The sequence below is a fragment of the Mytilus californianus genome, unplaced genomic scaffold, assembly GCF_021869535.1.
Source record: "Mytilus californianus isolate M0D057914Y unplaced genomic scaffold, xbMytCali1.0.p SCAF_7, whole genome shotgun sequence".
Classification (NCBI taxonomy): domain Eukaryota; kingdom Metazoa; phylum Mollusca; class Bivalvia; order Mytilida; family Mytilidae; genus Mytilus; species Mytilus californianus.
The window spans coordinates 61,596,030-61,618,398 of NW_026262723.1; the positions used below are offsets into that span (position 1 = coordinate 61,596,030).

Consider the following 22,369-nt stretch of genomic DNA (forward strand, 5'->3'; position numbering starts at 1 on the left):
ACCTTGACTATATTTTCCGGTTAAATAATCATGAATTCCCTAAAAACCCTGCCGAAATTTATCCAAAGGAACTTACTTTAAATAAATCAAATGTAAACATCAATATTTGTCCTTTCCTAGATTTTGATGTTTCAGTTTCACACGGAAAAGTCTTTACAAAAATATTCGACAAAAGAGACGATTTTTCATTCCCTTTTGTGAATTTTTCTTTCTTTGATGGTGATGTTCTATTGGTCCCATCTTATAATGTTTTTTATATCCCAACACGTTCACTATGCCCATGTCTGTAGTGACTTCGTAAGTATCAATTAACATAATCTACGTATCACTGGTAAATTATCAAGTCTGAGATTTCGTAACCACAAATTATTTACTTTCAACCATACAATGATTTGGTTTTGAAGTTTGGCTGTACATGTAGAAAACTTTTTACACACGGGATATCAAATCATTCTTTTTTATGGTGACGATGTTTATTGCCATACAGCTATGAACATTAACGTCCTACATTCTGTCGATACTTACATTTTGGCAGTGCATAAGTTCAAATAAAAACAGGAAGATGTGGTATGATTGCCAATGAGACAACTCTACACCAGAGACCAAATGACGTAGAAGTTAGCATCTATAGGTCAGCGTACGGCCTTCAAAAATATACAAAATACATACCGCATACTAAGCTGTAAAAGGCCCCGAAATGGGTAATTATATATATATATATATAATTTGACTGTTTAATATTCCTCGTTAGTAAAGTTCTGATACAAGACAGTATCTTTTTAGTGTAAGAAGAGACATAACTCTTATTAAAACGTATATTAATCAATTAGAAGTTTAACTATCTGGCTAGGCAGCGAAACTGGGTATTAATCTAAACCGATGCAGTGTGTAAAATGTTCCTCTTTACATCATATCTCATTGTGGTGGTCCTAGATAGGAGGAATTTACGAAATTTCTTTTCGATTTTCAGGTACAAACACGAGGTCTGATTTTGTTTAACAGAAAAAGGTGCCGGGCAGATTGCATAATAACTGATTATCCCGAGTTTATCTGTTAAAAGAGAGGAAGGGGCAATTTCCATTATTTTTTTCCCTCGAAATGTCGAAATTTTGAAATATTATTTCCATAATGTTTTTTAAAGTATTAATCAGCGCTACTATTTCAGGCATTTTGATAAAATACTATTTTTTGTAAAAAATTGTTATTGTAGGATGATAAAGGATGGCCGTTGAATCCAATTTAAATAATAACATGATTAAATGACATGAATATAAACTCTGCTTTGTGCTAGACCGACACGATGATCCGGATTTTTAACGTGCTAGTTCACAAGGTAACACCTAACACGGACATACTATTCTTACCCAGAACAACCAGTCTTTGCTCTAACTGAAATTGCCGCGTGTTAAGCGGGAGAGCAGCAAATATCAACTTGAATTTTCAAGTTTTTGGTTTAATCCGACCGGAGTTAAAACCCACGACCGTCCGCGCACGCACTTGAGTCGAACACTCTACCAATAGACCAACGAGGCGGTTATTTTATTGAATGGTATATTTAACCAATATGAATTGACTTTTATCTGAATGTCAATACATAGTTTACTTCTACCATATTTTTGATGTTGGTTAAGATTATCCCTCAAGAACATTGTTACTTATAAATACTCATATTTTGCTAAATTTATCAAAATTGTGTACTTAGATTTTGAGTTGTGATACTATGAATATAATAAATATTTTGAAAATGATCCCTGTGTGAAATAAATTAATATGAGTAATTGGATTTAATATTTACCTGAAATAGCTTAATATTGAACAAATATAATAACGATTAATTAACAAAAATGAGAAAAAAAGGTCACTATAAGCAGGACTTGTTGATTTATTATTCAACGAAAGCAATATTTCTGTATGCGCTATATAAGAGTAGATACAAAAAGAAAAAATGTAATATTTTGGTTAGAATGTTTCAAAAAGGGAATAGTCAATTATTTTTTTAGAGGCGATAGGATTAGATATGTTTAACAAGTTGAAGACGGTAGTGGTTTTTATTCTTTTAGATAACAAGCAAAGGTGTTGTAACTCTTACCTGTCGAAACAGTTCAAGAGATTACTACTGGGAGTTATGGCCACAACTCCAAAATGACACATATATTAAAGACCAATATTATTCTAATCCTGCAAATCAACCAAAATCTGCTACAATTTTCTTTGGGAAAGAGTCAATTGCTGAAGGAAAATATATGCTCCGAATGGTTGTTAATTTGACAGATATTGGCCAATCTTTAGAGGACGATATGTACGTTGATTTTAGATTACCACCTATTGTAACGGGAATTCAGGGAGGCTCAAGTAGATATGTAAACAAAAATGACGAACTGGTTATAGATGCTGGGCCAGCAACAGATGATAAAGTATTAAAATACAAAACCGTCCCTTTTAATTATGAGTGGAAATGTCGTCAAGGTCTTACACAGTCACAAGTGGACGAAGTTCTTGGAAAATTTGGCACACCCGGAGCTCCAGACATCACAACCCTTGGATCTGGTTGCAGTAATGTACCTTTATCAGGAGCAAGGTGGACAATACAACCTGCAGACCTTGCGGATACATGGTATTTGTTTCAGGTGAATACCAACAAAACGACAACTGTGACAGTTGCACAATTAGAAAGTGTTAACAATACCAGATCAGCAACTGCTATTCAAGCTGTAAGGGTGCGAACTGGGGACGCCCTTTCAAGTGAAATATTGTAAGTATTAACGTTAAATTTGCTCCACTGAAGTATGAAACAAATTAAAAACGTTCATTTACATTTTATTCTGTTTACAAAGGTACATATACCTAAATAAGAAGGTGTTAAGTTTGTGTTAGGTAGTATCAATCATATTCTGTCCTTTCGCTCATGCCTTATCGGTTATGTTTTCGCGATCTTTTTTCCTTTGGCATGTCGTATAAGGTATATTTCACTTTTGTTGAGTCTTAATCTTAATATGTTCTGTCGACATTTGTTTTTCATTTTCAAATTAAATATTCACTCACCTGTAAAGTTTTATTTCAAAACATTCAGTGACTGCAATTTGTGACTGTTATATACATGTCACAAATATTTTATTCATACGGTAATACTGTGTGAAAGTATCAGTGATATGATAAAAAAAAATGAAAAGTGTACAATTTTTGTCCGCTGTACACAGATCGAAATGTTGACTTAATAAAGTTTGTCTGGTAGAATGCAGTCATCCTTTTACCGAGTAACATGCCTGATTGTCTATACAATCTTGTTTGTATTCACAACATTTAATAACATAAATAAAGTTGTCTGAGGTACATGTAACATAGTTTTGAAAGCGAACATTTATCCAGAAAGAATTTGAAATAAAAAATATGACGTTAAAGGTTTGAAATTACATATTAATTTCACATGTGAATCTATTCGTTTTTACTAAAATGATTGGTACTCGCGATATGTCATTGCTACCAATGTTATAGATTAATATATTCTATCATATGTTGATGATTGGTACTCGCGGTATGTCATTGCAACCAATGTTATAAATTAATATATTCTATCATATGTTGATAAAAGGGTAGGCGATAACAAGTGACAATGTAAAACAGTCGGATAAAAAACCCTAAAACATAACCGTGACAAAAACGAAAAACGAAGATGAGACAAACTTACATCCACTTTATTAGAACTTTGGTGGATAGTTGTCTCATTGGCAATCATACCTCATCTTCTTATTGTTAACAGACTACAGTAGACTGCTCATAAAACTAAAGATTAATCAACGCGAACCCCAGCGAAAACATGAGACTGAACTCATGTACGACACGAATAAAACACTTTGGGTTATTCCTGTTAAAATAAGCAAATGAATTATATCTAGTAATTAGACATCATACAAGAGCAGCATTTATAGGTTTTAGACAAGTAAGATTGTTGTCTACTTAAACAACGCATCTGAGGAAAGTGTACGACTAAAAATAATACATAAGATTTTTTATTTCAGGTGCAAAAGAAATTGTCTACCGAAATTGTCCCTGAACTCCTTACTTATACTTAATGCAGATTGTCCAGCATGTAGCTTATCAGATACCAACTACGAGTGGTCAATATATGTGTACAATAACGGAACAGGAGTATTTGACAGTTTAGATGCGGTACCACGAATCAACCAGTCACAACTAATAGAGACAAGTAAGTGATCCACTTTGTTTTGTTTGTAAGAATTAAAAGCCTTACAGACCTGCAAAGTCTATTCTTTGTGCTTTGGTAAAGTTATCAACTAAAACAAAATTTGCTTATTCAAAACAAATATTGTATTGCATTTTCCTTAAAATTCCTAATGTTTTGTTCCAATGTTGCATATATTGTTGACGTTTTTATGCTGTCGTACAAATTGGTTGTATAAACTGTTGTTAAATTGTTTGAGTGCCTTAAGATGAACAAGTAATTTTGATGAAATTTTACTGAACACAAAACTATTGTTTATTGTTGTCATATATATTGTAAACGTTATGTATCATTTAAACCAATCATGAAAAAACTGTATTTTGTTGATCTGTATATCGAATTAGCGTCTAATTATATGTTACCCCTTTTATTTTCATTAGAACTAGCAGGAGGTAAGGTTTACAATTTTCATGAGCACCTCAATAAGGTTAAAGATGTTCAAGAGCACTTCAGTATTTGATTTGTACACTTAGTACTTCTTGTAGTCATATAGAATGATGCTATAGAATGATGCTATAAGCCCATGTTTCTGAAGCATAAGAGGTCAATGATTTTAGTGATCATGCATTACGTTATAACATGTTATCATTTGTAGTTCTTTTAAATAATACCCGGAAAAGGGATACTGCCACACGATCAAAATGTATTCTAACAGCAAGCAAAATCTTCAAATTGTACTACATTTATTAAAATATATGACCATCACTTTTCCTTAGCTGTTTTGAGTCGTCCATTTAATGTACAGAATTATATTACACTAAATATAAACCTTCTAAGAGATGATATATGTCCCTTGCAGTTGAAACTATAGAGAATTTGAAGGAAAGTTCATGTTATTATATTAATTGCAAAGATGTAATATTTATGTGTCACTAGATAAAACAACGTCTTTCATATATGTACATTGTACATAGGGTATAACCTTTTAAAATTTTATAAATCTAAAGCTAGTGCCTGATTTGTAGGATGGTGAATTCTATGATATGTATTGCAAATGCCACTGTTGCCTATATACAAAACAGCTAACATATAATTAGTTTCTACATTTTGCTAATTTTGATTGAACTTTACAACATTTTTAAATTCTTTTCTCGATGTATACCGCTCTGTTGAATTTTTAATAAATCAGAAATTCAGTAGTCGTGATGAAAATTTGTTGAAATCAATTCAATAAACCGGAATAATTTGAAGTTAAACATATATTAGTTAAATGTGAATTTGAAATTTTATATGGGTGACATCTTCATAACGTAAATAACACTAATCCTTAAGTACGAAGAATGTTCCTTGGTACATTAAATCTCCTTATATCTTAATAATTTTGATTGTTTTGCACTAGCATTGATATTTGGAACTTTGCTTCATTGGGTAACTGAAAATGGCAAAAACTGTACTACTAGACATATATTCCAGGCTTAAATTTTTATTTCCAGCAGTATTATGTAATATATATAGCACATAAATTTTCATTCTCAATGTAATAACTCTTCAACGTTTGTATTAGGTTTTGGATTTTCAAACATTTTTGCCTCCAGCATCACTGAAGGGGCAATAATTGTCTAATTGCTCATTTTGGTGCAACAATAATATGTAATGTTAATGATACGATATAAGTTCTTATTTGTAAAAATACATTTCGTTGAAAAATGTACAATCCTGTCATGCTAATTGGACCACAAACTGAGTATATATTTTTGAAGGGGTACTGTTCGGACTTGTTTTTTATCTACCAATTGATACTTTATCAAATGTATATACTGTTCACTTTATCTAATGTATATAATATTCAATGATCAGTGTCAAAGTACCGATAACGGCGAAGGCTAAATACAATTACATCGAGGAACTAACGATTCGTCATCGTCAACAATGGTAAAAGATCTTTGGACATCCAAACTGTACAGCATTCAAATTAAGTTTCTTTAAATTCAGCTTTAGAAACGCTAAATTAAAGTTTAAAAGTTTAAAAAGTAGATAAAGCATATGTTCTGCACCGGAAGAATGTGATGAAATTTCAGGAACGAAATGATCAAAATGCTCAAATTATGGGCAGTGGTTGAGCACTGTCTTTACATTTCAATGTGACACTAATGTATCGGAGATTATTAAGATGTCATTCTCTCGATGTCGATCAAAAAAGTAAAATAACAAAAACACCGAACTCCAAGGAAAACCCAAATCGGAAAGTCTCCTATCAAACGGCAAAATCAAAAGCCCAAACACATCAAACGAATGGAAAACAACTGTCATATTCCTAACTTGGTACAGGCATTTTAAATGCATTAAACATCGCATTTTCTTTGTAACATGTAGATTAATCCCAATTTTGATGCAGAATAAAAAAACTTTGGTAGTTAGTTTTCGAAGCTGTACTATATGCACATGGTCAATGTAACTGAACATATTTGAATTCATATTGTTTTAAATCGAATAATGATAAATACATGCAAGTATCGTTAGTTGTTGAAAAGCAATTGTTTAAATTGCTACATTTAAAAAAGAGAGTGCTTTATATGCGGTGTATACAAACAAACCTTGTTTTGAATGATTATTTGTCCTCCCGGGGAACATAGATATACTGGACAAGTTCGAAAATCAGTGCCGATCGAATACTTTTAAAAGAGTTATGCCCCTTTGAAATATTAATTATGTAGAAAATTGCATTGAAGCACACTCACACCTGCATTTATTGTAGGATTACTATGAAATTAATATCATAGGTTTATATCCGCAATGTCTTGGGTAAGGTCGAAAATCAGCGCTGATCTGTTAATTGAGTCGTGTCACTTTGAAATGTAAGTTATATTCAACAGTGCATTGTAGGCACTCTCACACCTTCCACACCTTGACGAAATTTAATGAAGTTTATATCAAAGGCTCTTATCAGTAAGGTCATGGAAGAGGGCTGACCAACTATTTTACAGGAGTTTTTCCCCTTGGAAATAAAATGGAAAATAACTTGCAAGTGATCTCATTCCTTCATTTTTGTGAGATATTTATCAAAAAAATTAAAATAATTGTTTTAACTATTACCCTTGGACAGATAAAATTTGAATATATGTGCAACGCGGGGTCATTGGAACGCTGTTCTTTTGTGAATCTTGTGCAATTGAATTTCAAAGGAACAGTTTTTAACGAAAACTAGAAAAAACAATCCTACTTGTTGAACTTTTTTTTTTCCATAAATATTGTTATCCGTCAACTAATCTTGACTTCATTAAGAATTGCATTAATTTTGTGTTTATTATATAACTTACTAGGAATAGTTTATAAATGATATGTTTTAAATACATACTCTATATCAATCGTATCATTCGAATAGTTCTAACTTCACAAATATCAGGAAAATACATATTCATGACATGCGTGTATACATATGGTCTTTTTAACAAACAAACAAAAAATTTAGTTTTTTTCGATTCCATTTTGCCATGGCGATGTCAGTTTATTTTCGATTTATGAGTTTGAATGTCCCTTTGGTATCTTTCGCCTCTCTTATCCAAATTACCTTAAATTATTATTAATTCATAAGTAAATGCGCTTTTAAGAATTGGTTCAAACCAGTTTAACACAATACAACAAAACGTTTTCAAAGCGGTAAATTGATATTGTGGTTACTAAACAAGTGTTTAGTGTCTGTAAATATCAGTTGTATTTGATGAGTCTGTTTGTACGATGCTATGAAATAAGTGAAATGCGTTCTTCAGCGAACATTTCTCCTGTTTCGAACCGAGTACATATACTGCTGATATTTAAAGACACTGAGTACTGATTGCTTTTATCATGCAATTATTTTGTGCAAAGGTGTTGCTCTAACACATAGGAAAACTAATTCTTACAGTAATTATTTTCGTTTTATTTCCCTTTGGTGGCCTTGGGTAATAATCAACTGTAGTATACAATTACAGCATATTTATTGAGTTGTAAATGTATAAGATAGCCAATTGGCCGTTTCAGATTCTAAAGGACTATGGGTAATTTTATTGTTCGTACCCAAAAAAAGAAAATAACGTCCCGTCAGTGGTTGAATTTCCATTGTTTATGACTTTTTTAACCAATCACGACGTTTGGAGTAAACGTTTGAATGTATTACCCATGATGCATTACATTCTGAAACGGCGAATTGCAGGATAAAACTAAGTTAGAATTTATACTCAAACAATGCACATATATTAAATGTTGATAATAAAATATTCCAATAATTATATGAATTAATCATTTTGGTTTTAGGTGTAGTAGCAGTAGGTAAGAAGGGGATTTAATAACATACATGTACATTTGTCAACACAATTATCACGGATATCACAAATATCTTTATATATTACGATTATTTTCCTTCACGACACACACACTTGCAATCTTTTGTGTTTTCTTGAAATGCCTAAAAATGTATGACATTCGAAAAAAGAAAAAAATGTTATTTTTATCTGCCAAATAACATGTGCATAAATGCATGCATTTTCACTTATTAATTTCCCTCCGTCCATTCAGGAGATAAAGCCACGATATCATATACTCTTATAAAATCAAAAATCAAATACTCTGTCATTTTCTGTAAAAGTTGATGCAAGAATATTGTACCAACAACATTGTAGTAAATATCATTGTGGAAACACAAATGCAATTTAATTCCTATTTGAAAACAATAAACGTTAATTTAAGGGTAGAATAAAAAAATAAATAAAACAGGGTTGCTATATCTGTTGTTTCGATCTTTCTTATACCTACAAATCGTTCGATTGGAGTTTCTTCAAGCCGATGTTCAAGTTCATTTTTGAACGTATTGATTGCAATTTACCATTTTAGCCCGGTTGTCTAATGTTGTTAAAAAGAAACAAATTAGAAAAAGTGTTTTTAAATAAAGGTATGCATCGATTAGGACACACATGTATGGCACGTCTGAAAATCGTTCAGAAAAACCTAGATTTTCTTTATTTTTTGAGATAAACCGGAATTTTCTCCAGATAATGATTTTTTGGTATTTTCTGAGATAAACTAGGATTTTCTCGAATTTGAATTAAGCTGAGAAAATCTTAGTTTATCTAAGATAAACCGGGATTATCTGAGAAAACCCTATTGTATCTGAGATAATCTAAGATTAAGTAATAAAAGTGGTTCAGGAGTGCCATACACATGTGTAAGTTGTGAAAACATAAGCTAACAACCTTAGTATTTTGATCAATGTCGAACAGCTTTTATGAGAACTATTTAATCTATTGGGTTAATATCGATTTGTACTAACTCTTTTTTTAATTTTAAAGAACATGTTTTCCTTAAAAGAACGATATTTTTTTTTTAATTTGGAAGTTATCTTCCTTTTACTGTAAGTTATACTGCCATGCAGTTTAAATTTACATTTTCCCATAGTATCTGCTTTGTTTAAAAGCAAGAGCTCTCTAGAAATAATATTTCGATTATGATATATGGAAGTCGATGGGTCAAGCATGTTAATAATCTTACGTTAAGGTGTGACAAATATATGCATAGTTCTAATTTATAAACGTTCATATCTATAAACTTTGCACTGCATACCATTCAATACATACTGAATTATTGTTTACAATATCTATAGCTGTTTTGCGTATGGTACAGATAATCCTAATAACAAAATATGATAGAAAATATGTAAATACTCAACTTAATCTAGTAAATTGTCATAAGTAATGTTTTTTAATATTACTTATTGATATAATGTGATTAACTTGCTAGAAATAATAGATGTCTACGATTGATTTTCTCAGAAAAAACTTAAAAGAGAAAGACTTATTGTTTTTAATGAATTGTGATTGAGGTTTTTATTTACGTGTCATTGAATAAGAAAATATAATAATAACATTTTGAACTGTACCTGAAAAACTTCACAATATGTGCATGCATCACATTTCAGAATTGCACTTTCCAAGATTTACAATTTTCGTTTTGGTTTGATTTTACTTGTTGGTCTAGGAGGTTCAGACTTGTTAAAATAAACTTCATCATGAGTTTAGGTTTTGCTCAGTTTTCTTAGATGTATTTTTTTCAGAATGCAATTAACATGATTAAAAGTAATATTCCATTATTAAATGTTTTATATAAAAGGTAAAAACTATTTTCTTTAAATTCACATAGTTATTTTTATTATATTCTTATACAGATATGACAGAAATTAAGGGAAAAACCTGGTATAACTATGAGAACTTTAACATTGTACAAGAGATAGTACTGGTCACTTTAAAGAACTTTCAGAATATCAAAGGTCATTTCGAAAATGAGACCTACACTGAAGAAGTCAAATGTTTGTGCCGGCATAATTGTTTTTTTTTTAAACATTTTTCTTTTTATCATTTATCTTTTCCTAGATATCTTTTCTTAAAATCGCTGCAAAAATCTTTCAAGATAAATTAAGCTTTAACAGTTTTTCCTTAAAAAAACATTATTTGTTACCATATTTATGGCAAATAGTCAAAGAAAAGGTCTATCTCTTTTAGATTAACGGAAGACTCAAACACAATTTAAATGTCTCTCCTGTATTTAACCCTGGAAAGGTAAACGCTTCATATCAATCGATTAATTAATTTGACAAAGACGAACAAACGAAATGATTCCCATGCACGCACAACGTTTTTCTTAATCCCCTTTATTAGTATCGCTCGCAAATAATTTCCACATCAACTTTAAATAAAATGATTTTTATTATTGCTCCTGAAAAAAAAAGATTATGCAATAAAAACAAATATATGCTGTAAATTAAGAAATATTGCTACAACGTAGGGGTGCAATTTGTAATCACTTGGTGTTTCATTATCTGAACCATCATCCTTATTTATGCTAGAATACTAAGCAGGTACTATTCTTCATTTAATAGCTCTTACTGCTGAGGAGATAGGTATCAGACCCGACGCCCTTCAACAAATGGATAGAGTAAAATTTCATCTATTGTTGAGGACTCCAGGTAGAACACCTTCAGAGGCAGAGTATATCGTGTCCGTAAATGCTCCACCATACGCCGGTACTTGTTCAATAAGCCCAGATACAGGTATGTATATATTTGTATATAGATATAAGAAGATGTGGTATAAGTGCCACTGAGACAACTCTCCGTCCAAGTCACAATTTGTAAAAGTAAACCATTAAAGGTCAAAGTACGGCCTTCGACACTGAGCCTTGGCTCACACCGAACAGCAAGCTATAAAGGGCCCCAAAATGACTAGTGTAAAACCATTCAAACAGGAAAACCAACGGTATAATCTATATAAAAAACGAGAAACGAGAAACACTTATGAACCACATCAACAAATGACAACCACTGAACATCGGGTTCCTGACTTAGGACAGGTGCAAACAAATGCATCGGGTTTAAACGTTTTAATAGGCGCCAACCTTCACCCTACCTGAAACAATAGTTTAACATCACAACATAGAAAGACACACTATAAAATATCAATTGAAATGGCTTAACTCAATCAAAAAACATATTAACAAAAACAAGTGTAAAGTTTAATTATTATATAATGAAACCGATTCATTATGAAAATAAATCACTCAGATCTTTATCATTTGGAGAGCAAGGATATGATAAGGTTGCACTCTGAATAATCGAAATCTTTTACAAATGATTATTTTTTACGCCCCACCTACGATAGTAGAGGGGCATTATGTTTTTCGGTCTGTGCGTCCGTTCGTTCGTCCATCCGTTCGTCTGTCTGTTCCTCTTCAGGTTAAAGTTTTTGGTCAAGGTAGTTTTTGATGAAGTTGATGTCCAATCAACTTGAAACTTAGTACACATGTTCCCTATGATATGATCTTTCTAATTATCAATGCCAAATTAGAGTTTTGACCCCAATTTCACGGAATACTGAACATAGAAAATGATAGTGCGAGTGGGGCATCCGTGTACTATGGACACATTCTTATTTATAGGTATTTCAGTAACGACGTGGTTTACTGTAACATGCACTAAATGGCTTGATGAAGGAGAAAGATATGTACGAAATATTGCAGATGATGGGAATGAATTGTTATCATATTCTGTTTATCACGTGAGAAATACCACGAACGGTATAGTCGAATCGTTATTGTCAGAAACAGGTTGGTCAAAACTTTTACACATTTTATTAAACGTTAGTTGGAATGCAATTTGTTTTGAAATTAATTGAATTAACTAATTTTTATTTTTCCTAAAAAAAGCAGAAATACTAAAAGGACAACCAAACACCATAAGTCGGTGAAAATAAAGACAATATACCACGGCCAAAAGAAAAGAAAAAAACACGAAAAGACAAATAAAAGTCTTTAAAACACAGTAAATAAAAGTTTTGAAACACGAACCCAACCGAAAATCAGCAATAATTCTTTTACATTTTATTTCATAATTGAAAAGCTTCGTTAGATTTTATGAAAACAATACATTCATCTTTCTTGAATAATTCAACAAATAACCTGAATGACAATTTTCATATTACTTAAAGGAGACAGCAGTATTGTGTCAACTTTAGCTGTAGGAGACCCTGGAAACAATTTTCACAGTACAATAAGGGTCAACATTAAAGATTTCTACAACGGATATACTCAAGTGGAATTTCCAGTAACGGTAACTTTCACCTTTTGAATATTTTTTTTTTACCAAAATAAACGAGCAAAGTGATTATGACTAAATATATAACAGACAGTAGTTGCGAAAAATGCTAGTACATCATTTTGAGGTCGAGGTCCTGTCATTAATATTTAAGAATGAGCAACAGTTTTACACCAAAAGATATTTTGATACAAAAATTGATTGTAAATATGTTTTAAAACTGTGAGTGAAATCGCCTTTTGGTCAAATAAGGAAATGACATCGTAGTGCTCTCAAGTGTATGTTTTATAGTAACCTGTTAAGTTTTCAATGCCATCAACATAATTTTAGTACCTTAGACAAGTATACAATTTTTTTAAATTGCTTGGGCCAAGTCTTATTATACTTCCTCCTTTGTTATTGATTTATATATCTTACCCAAAAGATGTGTTTCCCTCGGTTTTGGTTTGTGACCCTGATTTGTTTACGCTTAATCGAAATGTTGCCTTTATTTACCGTTAAAAATAGAAGTATATAGATTTGTATTTTGTGAAAAAATTGCAATTTCTTTTTCCAGGTAACTAATGTCATCGATATTGACAGAACTAATCAAGCAGAAACAGACCTAATTAATAATATAACCGCATTAGTGAATGACGGAATGGAAGAATCACAAAGTAGCAATGATCCTAAGCAGGTTCTTCATCAGGCTGCAACTATCGTGGCTTCTATCGCATTAATAGTAAGTAAGGACACCCCTTTACCACAGTGCACAGTGTCTTCCTACTGTCAGTGATAATGTTAGCGATAAAGAAGTCCTAGTAGAATATGTTTGCATTGATGGACTCGAATTGCTAATACCATTGCTAATAAGTGCATGTGTATATAATTTTCTAGTATTTGTAATGCGATAAAAGGCCACATATTCATTTTCCTAGGTAAAAATGTCTATGTTCACGATTGTACTTTGAAAATGCTTTTTTTCTAAAAAAAAATCAATTAGGAATGAACAATGAGATGTTTCAGTATAGTAATGTTTAAAGGTGTTTGGTAGGTGTGCATTATTTTCATTATTTAACCAAAATGTGTTTATTGTTTTAATAATTTCCGGTCACTACTTCCGGTAGGTAAATAGATCCTCGGACTTTGCTTTTTATGTTAACTAGTCCATGTTCCGTGTTTTGCTAGACCAAGTATCCGTATAGAAATAAGGAGTTGAAGTATGATAACTTTCATATGACAATGAATGCAAAGGTCACCCTTCCTGAGCACATGATTTTGTTCTTTGGTAAAATTTCGTTTTTTTTTGCGATAGCGTTATCAGTTTGTCCTCGATTTATTAGTTTGAATATCCATTTGGTGTCTTCAGGCTTTCTTTTGCATGCGAAATATTAATAAAAACGTAGACCATTCAGTTATAAATGATTCCGATTGGTCGATAATTATTTTAAAATATCAAAGTGTTAATGCGAGGTAACTCTTTAAAAATCAGCTGAACGTTTTAATCACTCTAATCGTTCTATTGTTAAGGAAATATTAAGCTTCTCAGTGATCGAAATTAGTGTTTGTCAAACTGCTATATATCCAATGAAATTTTTCCAATAAAATGTGTGTTTCAAGTTTTTTGAAATTTTTTTATAGTTTGTCAAAGGGTCAAAGTAAATATTTTGTCAAAATTTTATGAATATTAAACGAGCCAAATTAATTTTAGTCAAGGTGTTTGGTACCAACTTAAAGTAATAATGATTTAATTTCCACAGCATAAAACATACAAAAATAAAAACACAAAAGTACAAAACCGAAACAACAAAATAATTATTAAAAAAAATAAGAAGAAATCCAGTATAACCAGTAAATAGTTAGTTTTTGGTGGGATATGTTGTAATGTCCAATATTTTTGGAAGTTTCTATTGTCCTTTATGTATTGTTAAATAATAATAATAATAATAAAAATAATAAATATTAATATACATATGTAAACCTTGATCTAAACACCTGCACACATTACAGGATTAAAAAAAAATATCACCTCATAAAAAACTCTGAAAACAAATGTTTACCATATATTCCGGTGTAACCTATCATGGAGTAATTTATATTTTAATAGCCAATATACCAAGAAACATTTAATACCACGGACAAACCGTTGAATTGGTTTATTGGATTATTGGATGCCGAAAAGAATGGGACGAAACCATACGACGACATTTTGGACGATCTGCTGAAAAATGATCAAGATCCTGTCATGGATGTTATTATACAGGTAAGCATACTTGATCTTTAAAAATTTTGTGATTTAATATTTAATAAGTGTTTCAAATTGAAAAAAAATGCCTAACCGGTTACTCGGATAATCTTTTTTAACCGATTAAAGCCTTATGTACAGTCCTGTACAAATGCACGGTTTTATGATACGACGAATTGAAGTTTATCCTCGGGCATTATAAGTCTTGGCTTTGAGCATTCCTGGTTAAGTTTTACTTTTATTAATAATTCAATACTATATATAGCTACCATATCAACTATGGCCTTTTTAATAACTTCAGATTGTGTAGATTAAAATCTTTTTGAAATCGGCGAACTGACAAAGTCTGAAACGGGTAATTGTTTCATTTCTCTGGTGTCTCAAAAAATCTTGTGAAGTTTAAATTTGAGATGATTAAGTGTGTTACTCACACCACCCAGTATACATAAATTCCATTCGCATAATTTGCATTTCACTATTTTGGAGTCTGCATTTCGTTTAAAGAATGACATAGCCTTGGACGATGGAGGTGGCATATTTACATGAAAGTCTAGGAAATATTGAATCAAAGTGAAATAATGAAGTAAATCGTAAAATCTCATCAACTAAGACCTGTTCAAAATCCATGTATCTTATGATTTTTGTATGATGAAAACATAATCTTTCAATCAGTTTATTTGAGGTCTGCAGGTGGCATGTCAGTAACTGCTAGTTTTCCTTTGTTAATTAATGTTGATTATTGTCATTTTGCTTAGTTTTTCTGTTACCTATTCTAACATCGGACTCGGGCTTCTTTTAAACTGAATTTTAATCTGCGTATTGCTGTGTGTTTGTTTATTCCGCATTGGCTAGAAGTGTAGGGGGAGGTTCCAGATCTCACAAAACATGTTTAATCTCGCCGCATTTTTGCCCCTGCCCGAAGTCAGGAACCTCTGGCCTTTGTTAGTCTATATTTAATATTGATAGAATGATTGCTCGACATACACGATAACAAAATAAGCATAAACATATGTTTTGTATTAACCTTTTAGTAAGCGTGCATTTGAATCGATCTCAGCCAAAAGTTTGCAAAGTAAAATGCGAGAAACAACGGAGAAACATTACAATAATTGCAAGAATTGTCAAAAACTAAGTATGTATGAAGGAGTTAACGGCTCAGATCTAGAACAAATCACTCAATTTTTCTAAGACGGCATGATCGTTTTTAAAAACAGGACGAATATACCAATTGGACAATAAAAATACCATTAGTTTACTACATGTAATGACAACACCATGGCCGAAAGGAAAAATTAACAGACAAAAATCTTCCACAAAATACTAAACGGAAAACTAAGATTTGGCAACACGATTTATCAAACACTGTGATGACATAAGAAGCTCTGGAACGGTAAGCAGTTCTTGCTCCACAAAATGCAACATTGACATTGTTAATGGCAAGTACAAATTTTGTGATTAATTACATTCAATACTGTTATAATTGTGGACAAGATAAAAATATTTTAAATTATCGATTCATATTTCAATTAACTAGGAATTGTTGTTTTTCCATAGGCTGTTGAAAATTTGACAAAACAAATGGAAGATCAGTTGGAGTCGAATGCTTCTACATTTTTTATGATAGAAATGGCAAGCAGTGCATTCGCAACTGCTCTCGGCTCCAATCAAATAGTTAATACCGATTCTGGGGTAAGTCTTTTAAAGTAGGTGAATTGAAACCTTTAGTTTGAATTGAATTTTATATAAAGATCCATGTAGATATTTCTATTTTTTTTTTAGCAGTAATCGTATTCTGCACTTTTTATTCAAAAGCAGAAATATGAAAAGAGAAACGTAACGAATGTGTGGAATATTTGTATAAAAGTTCTTACCAGGACTATTCGAAAAAAAAATCGTATAGCATTTTAACTGCATTATTCAGTTCATTCATTGCATCGTTTTTTACAGACATCAGCATCCAATGCATTAACAATTCTAGTTACAAATTTCAAAAACGCAAGTGAAACTGCATTAACATCTGATGCCTTGTTTGATAGTTCAGATCCACGCTTAGAAACAACATCTACTGGTAAGACCCATATTTAAGTACGAAAAAATTTGTCATCATCTTTTAATACGAAAAATTGATATTGTTATATGTGCAAGTATTACACAATTCTGATCTTTTACCTAAACGTTTTTGTCAGCATTTTCTATGTTTTGAATGGATATTATGTTTATTGTACAGTAAACAAAATTCACACGATTTCAAGATTTTATTATAAAGCAACGACTAGCATGATGCATATTGTTAAATAAATATACATAAGGTTAACCTATTCCGGTTTTCGTGTTTAAGACCTCAGTTTTCAAATCTACAAAAGTTAACTATTTCTAAAACAGATCACCCTAATACACAACTGTCAAGCAGTGATTGATCATGCAAAATTTATAAACAAATATTTTTCAAGGGAAAAGATATATATAACAGGTAACAAAGAAAACCGATGTTCAAATCTCGTAAATCCAGTTAGCATAAACAAATCAAGAAAAAAATCTGAGGGAGTGGTATGGACTCCGAACAGATCGATATTGCCTACGTGACAGGCTAAACTTCTCCTGCTTTGCATGCATCATTCGAATCCACACTCAGTCTAAATGACACAATACGAAATGGAACACCATTGCTAGATTTACAGATTAGACAACTGTTCTGGTATCAAAAGATCCAAGACCGCGACAACATGCCCGTTTGTGAGTTGAGACACAATAACATCGTATTTGTAAACCAATGGTAGCCGAAAATCTTATGCCGTGTTGATTTCAGCCATTTGTCCTCATAAACCTACTGGGACAGTTTTTATGTAAGGCGCACATTTGTGCTTATGAAGTTCATATTATATGAACAAACACGCGAGTAATGTAACAATTGAAACGCCATACGATTGGAACATAGGATTTTGTTATTGCTGAAAAAAAACCTGATTATCTGCACAACCCAAATATCAAGAATAAATACAAATACAGTAAGATACTAAGGAGTTACTACTTTATCAAATCAAAAGATATGTTTTCACTTTGTAAAAGTAAATAATCTGGCCGCCTTTAAGTTGGAAATAAATATTCGAACCTCATCAAATGCCAGACCCCCTGTCAGAGTTAAATGGTTGTCCCCTTATGCAAAGTTTGTGAACGAAAGTGAATAATATGAAATAAATATATTTTAATTATATTCAGCTATCATGGCCTTGGTGTCTGCCGTAGTTGGAGCTACGCTGACTTCAAATTTTCCCGACAATGGCTTAGCATTAATATCAGCAACAACAGCAGACGCACGTAAACAAGTAGACTTTTTGGCAAAAATATATAGGGATGAAGCTTATAACATAATGGAAGGTGGTGAATTAACTCCCGAGGAGCGCAATGGACTATACTTAATGAGGGCAAGGATTTCACAGGCCAAGTTTGAAGAACGACAGGACTTGGTAAGATTTTTCTTCAAATCTATCACGAGAAGCAATGTGCTTATTAAACAAGTAGTATGCACGATTGCACATTAGTTTTTGATCAAGGATACCATTTTGCTATAACGAATACACTACATAAACGCATGTAAAGAATGTAAAAAATTACCTGGGAAATATTATCCTGCTTGTAAAAAAGAGACGAAAAATACCATGGGGACATTAAAAACTCATAAGTCGATAGAAACTGACAACGCCATAATAAAAAAGGAAATATATATATATATATATATATATATATATAAGTCTGAAAATTACACCCAACAGTGTTAGAATTAGATTTTTCTGCTGACAAATTTTTGTCCGTCCCTCAGCGGGATTCGAACTCACACCTTTGATACACTACAGCACCAATCGCTTAGCCTCATGTCCAGCGCTCTAGACCACTCGACCACATCCGCTATATAAAAAATATAACTTCAATAGTCGTAGTGTTACCTTGTCACGGAAGGCGAATCTAGAGATAGACATAAGACATGTGTTTAAGCGTGTGTAGATGTTATATTATTATTTTATACACAATGTATTTTTTTATTTGTCAGCAATCTAACTCAACAATTTTTATATACCGTATGGGATAATGATTCAATTCATTATACAGTCACTGGAAATAAGTATATCATACAAACAAGTCTAAACAAGTGACAACCATACAATATATATGCCCACTGGATCTCAGTGTGATAGAGATACATAGTTAATACAAATATTTATATAAGTCTGAAAATTACACCCAACAGTGTTAGAATTAGATTTTTCTGCTGACAAATTTTTGTCCGTCCCTCAGCGGGATTCGAACTCACACCTTTGATACACTACAGCACCAATCGCTTAGCCTCATGTCCAGCGCTCTAGACCACTCGACCACATCCGCTATATAAAAAATATAACTTCAATAGTCGTAGTGTTACCTTGTCACGGAAGGCGAATCTAGAGATAAACATAAGACATGTGTTTAAGCGTGTGTAGATGTTATATTATTATTTTATACACAATGTATTTTTTTATTTGTCAGCAATCTAACTCAACAATTTTTATATACCGTATGGGATAATGATTCAATTCATTATACAGTCACTGGAAATAAGTATATCATACAAACAAGTCTAAACAAGTGACAACCATACAATATATATGCTCACTGGATCTCAGTGTGATAGAGATACATAGTTAATACAAATATTTATATAAGTCTGAAAATTACACCCAACAGTGTTAGAATTAGATTTTTCTGCTGACAAATTTTTGTCCGTCCCTCAGCGGGATTCGAACTCACACCTTTGATACACTACAGCACCAATCGCTTAGCCTCATGTCCAGCGCTCTAGACCACTCGACCACATCCGCTATATAAAAAATATAACTTCAATAGTCGTAGTGTTACCTTGTCACGGAAGGCGAATCTAGAGATAGACATAAGACATGTGTTTAAGCGTGTGTAGATGTTATATTATTATTTTATACACAATGTATTTTTTTAAAAAAAGAAACAATTTCACAAAACACTACACAGAAAACAAAAGACTAAGCAAAAAAATCCCTACGTATAATTGGGGTGAACTTAGGTGCTCCACTATTGTCACAATCTCAAATTATCGTTACGACAAATGAAACATACACGTGCTCGTCTGTGATACTGATATTCCAACTGTCAACCAAAAATTATAGAAACGTCTGTAAAACTGTCAAAGTATTGACTTCAACACTACCATTTGGAAATCTTGGTTCATTAGCTTCCTTGCGAACAACAATCTTCTATCAAAGAAATCATCATAGGAAATGCAAGCTCTGAAATATTGTATCAACTAGGAGATATAAACTCCATATGCAGGAGCTGCTGGTATGTAGCTACGTAGAAATGGTCAATTCTCAATTAAGAAGCTGAGTTCTTTCCGTTTTGCATAAAGTTGTTTCTCAAGCGATCATCATTGTCAACTACTAGATTTTAGTCAAGATATCAGACAGATTTAACTGTCTCTGTTGTATCCTTTAATTCAAGTTTAATGGGATGGATGCGTTCAACAAAGTCATCAAACTTTAAACTATTCAATGAGAAGACATCATCTAAATAGCGGAACGTCAAGTTAAAGGATAGTTCTAGCTTCTTTTCATTCGTCCTGAGAAATGTCTGTATGGCGTTCGGCTCATATGAATAAAGAAACCATTTATAAGTTAAAGGATAGTTCTAGATTCTTATCATTCGTCCTGAGAAATTTCTGTATGTCGTTCGGCTCATATGAATAAAAAACCATTTATAAGGTTTTGATCAGATATTTTTGATGGAACAACTATATGTTTTGTTAATATTTTCAGGCATCATTAACAGATACATCAATAGACGCAGCATTGCAAGTGATTATTGACCAGGGATTGAATATGACATGTAAAGGATGTGAAACAATATTCGACACAAACAATGTTAATCTGTACATATCTAAAACAACACTTCAAGCTTTGAATGACGTAGCCAATGGGTTACTCCAGAATTCGACACTTGTCATGAGCTTTGGTTATAGTACAGATTCAAATGATACAACTTTATTTGGGGTACGATTTGTTAAGCTTTGAAAATAATACTTTAAAATGTGGTGCGTTTACATCACTTCTGTGGATTTTTATTCATCAGGACGCTCAAACCCATGAATTTGAATGTCGATGATACATAAATACTTGAATAGTTGAGGAGCTATTTGACCAAAAAAAAGGACACAAAAAATCCCAAAATGTACATAAGGTAAACTTTGTCTGATGAAGTTGCAACTTTAGTATCTTACTAAAATAAAAAAATATCAACGGAGAACTTAATGAAGGCATGATAAAAATCATTTCAGTGACGATGCACTCACTTGCTAATGATACACTCGGTGACTTTAAGTCTAATTTTCCTACAAATATTTTTATTAAATAACGGTTTTTAAATACGCTATTTTTACTATTTTTGTTGAACAATTGTATATTTACTAAATTTAGTGTTTAATTTTTTAAAATCATTTTATCTTCTTAATGAGATTTGAACATAACTTATCTTAATATACTTTTGCCTTAATATATAACTTTTTTTTTAGATTGCAGTTTTCCCACAAAATGTGTATATAGCTGGTACCTCAGACACTGCTTTGGTTACGTCTAACGTTCATAAATTATCTTTAAAAGATGAAAATGAAGACAATTTGAGTCAAACAGAAGTAGCCATTAATCAAACAGCCAGAACGTTACAATCTACACAGAACTTACCTGTCTACACGGAAGGCGATGCTTCGAATCTCTTGTATCACTCTTTTTTCTACCGTGACGCTGGAGACTACGTTTGTGTTTCCGTCGATCCAGCAGAGGGAGTTCCGAACTATGTGACGTCATATGATGTCTATGTGAAAGGCGATTCTCAACCAACTCATTTGAATTACGAAGCCAAAGGAGAAATTTCACCTTACAATGACTGGATGGTGTGCTTCCCTCCTCAATTGTTTTCTACAACTGGTGAAATGCATGTTGCTCTACATCCAAACAGTAAAGTGGGTAAGAAATAACAAAAATAGTTTTATCGTATTTTTTATACAGATTGGTTTGATATTTTATTTGAGTCGTGTGTAGACGAAACGCATGTCTAGTGCAAAGCGTTTTTTGAAATATATCTTACATATTTGATATACAGATATTAAGGTTACCATAGTAAAACGATATCCAGATCTCACAAATTCATGTATGAAATAGAAAAAAAATTAAGGGTAGACGCTCGGATGTACATTAACCCCAAAACGGAGCTACAGTAGGTGCATCGATCGGGTATTAATTGAGTACATTAATACTGTAAATAAAATGACTTACGAATTCTCGAGAAACTATAAAGT

The 22,369-nt window shown here is 32.0% G+C and overlaps 1 protein-coding gene across 1 annotated transcript in view; it reads left to right on the forward strand.

Moving 5' to 3' along the window:
• Positions 1-22,369, forward strand: part of LOC127708531 (uncharacterized) — a 60,123-nt gene that overhangs the window by 35,357 nt on the left and 2,397 nt on the right. Inside the window, exons 3-14 of the mRNA XM_052213429.1 lie at positions 2,061-2,752; positions 4,017-4,204; positions 11,085-11,255; positions 12,140-12,307; positions 12,688-12,809; positions 13,351-13,515; positions 14,881-15,036; positions 16,573-16,707; positions 16,966-17,086; positions 18,235-18,482; positions 20,835-21,068; positions 21,587-22,037. Coding sequence (XP_052069389.1) covers positions 2,061-2,752; positions 4,017-4,204; positions 11,085-11,255; positions 12,140-12,307; positions 12,688-12,809; positions 13,351-13,515; positions 14,881-15,036; positions 16,573-16,707; positions 16,966-17,086; positions 18,235-18,482; positions 20,835-21,068; positions 21,587-22,037 — 2,851 coding nt within the window. The remainder of the gene's footprint in view (positions 1-2,060; positions 2,753-4,016; positions 4,205-11,084; positions 11,256-12,139; positions 12,308-12,687; positions 12,810-13,350; positions 13,516-14,880; positions 15,037-16,572; positions 16,708-16,965; positions 17,087-18,234; positions 18,483-20,834; positions 21,069-21,586; positions 22,038-22,369) is intronic.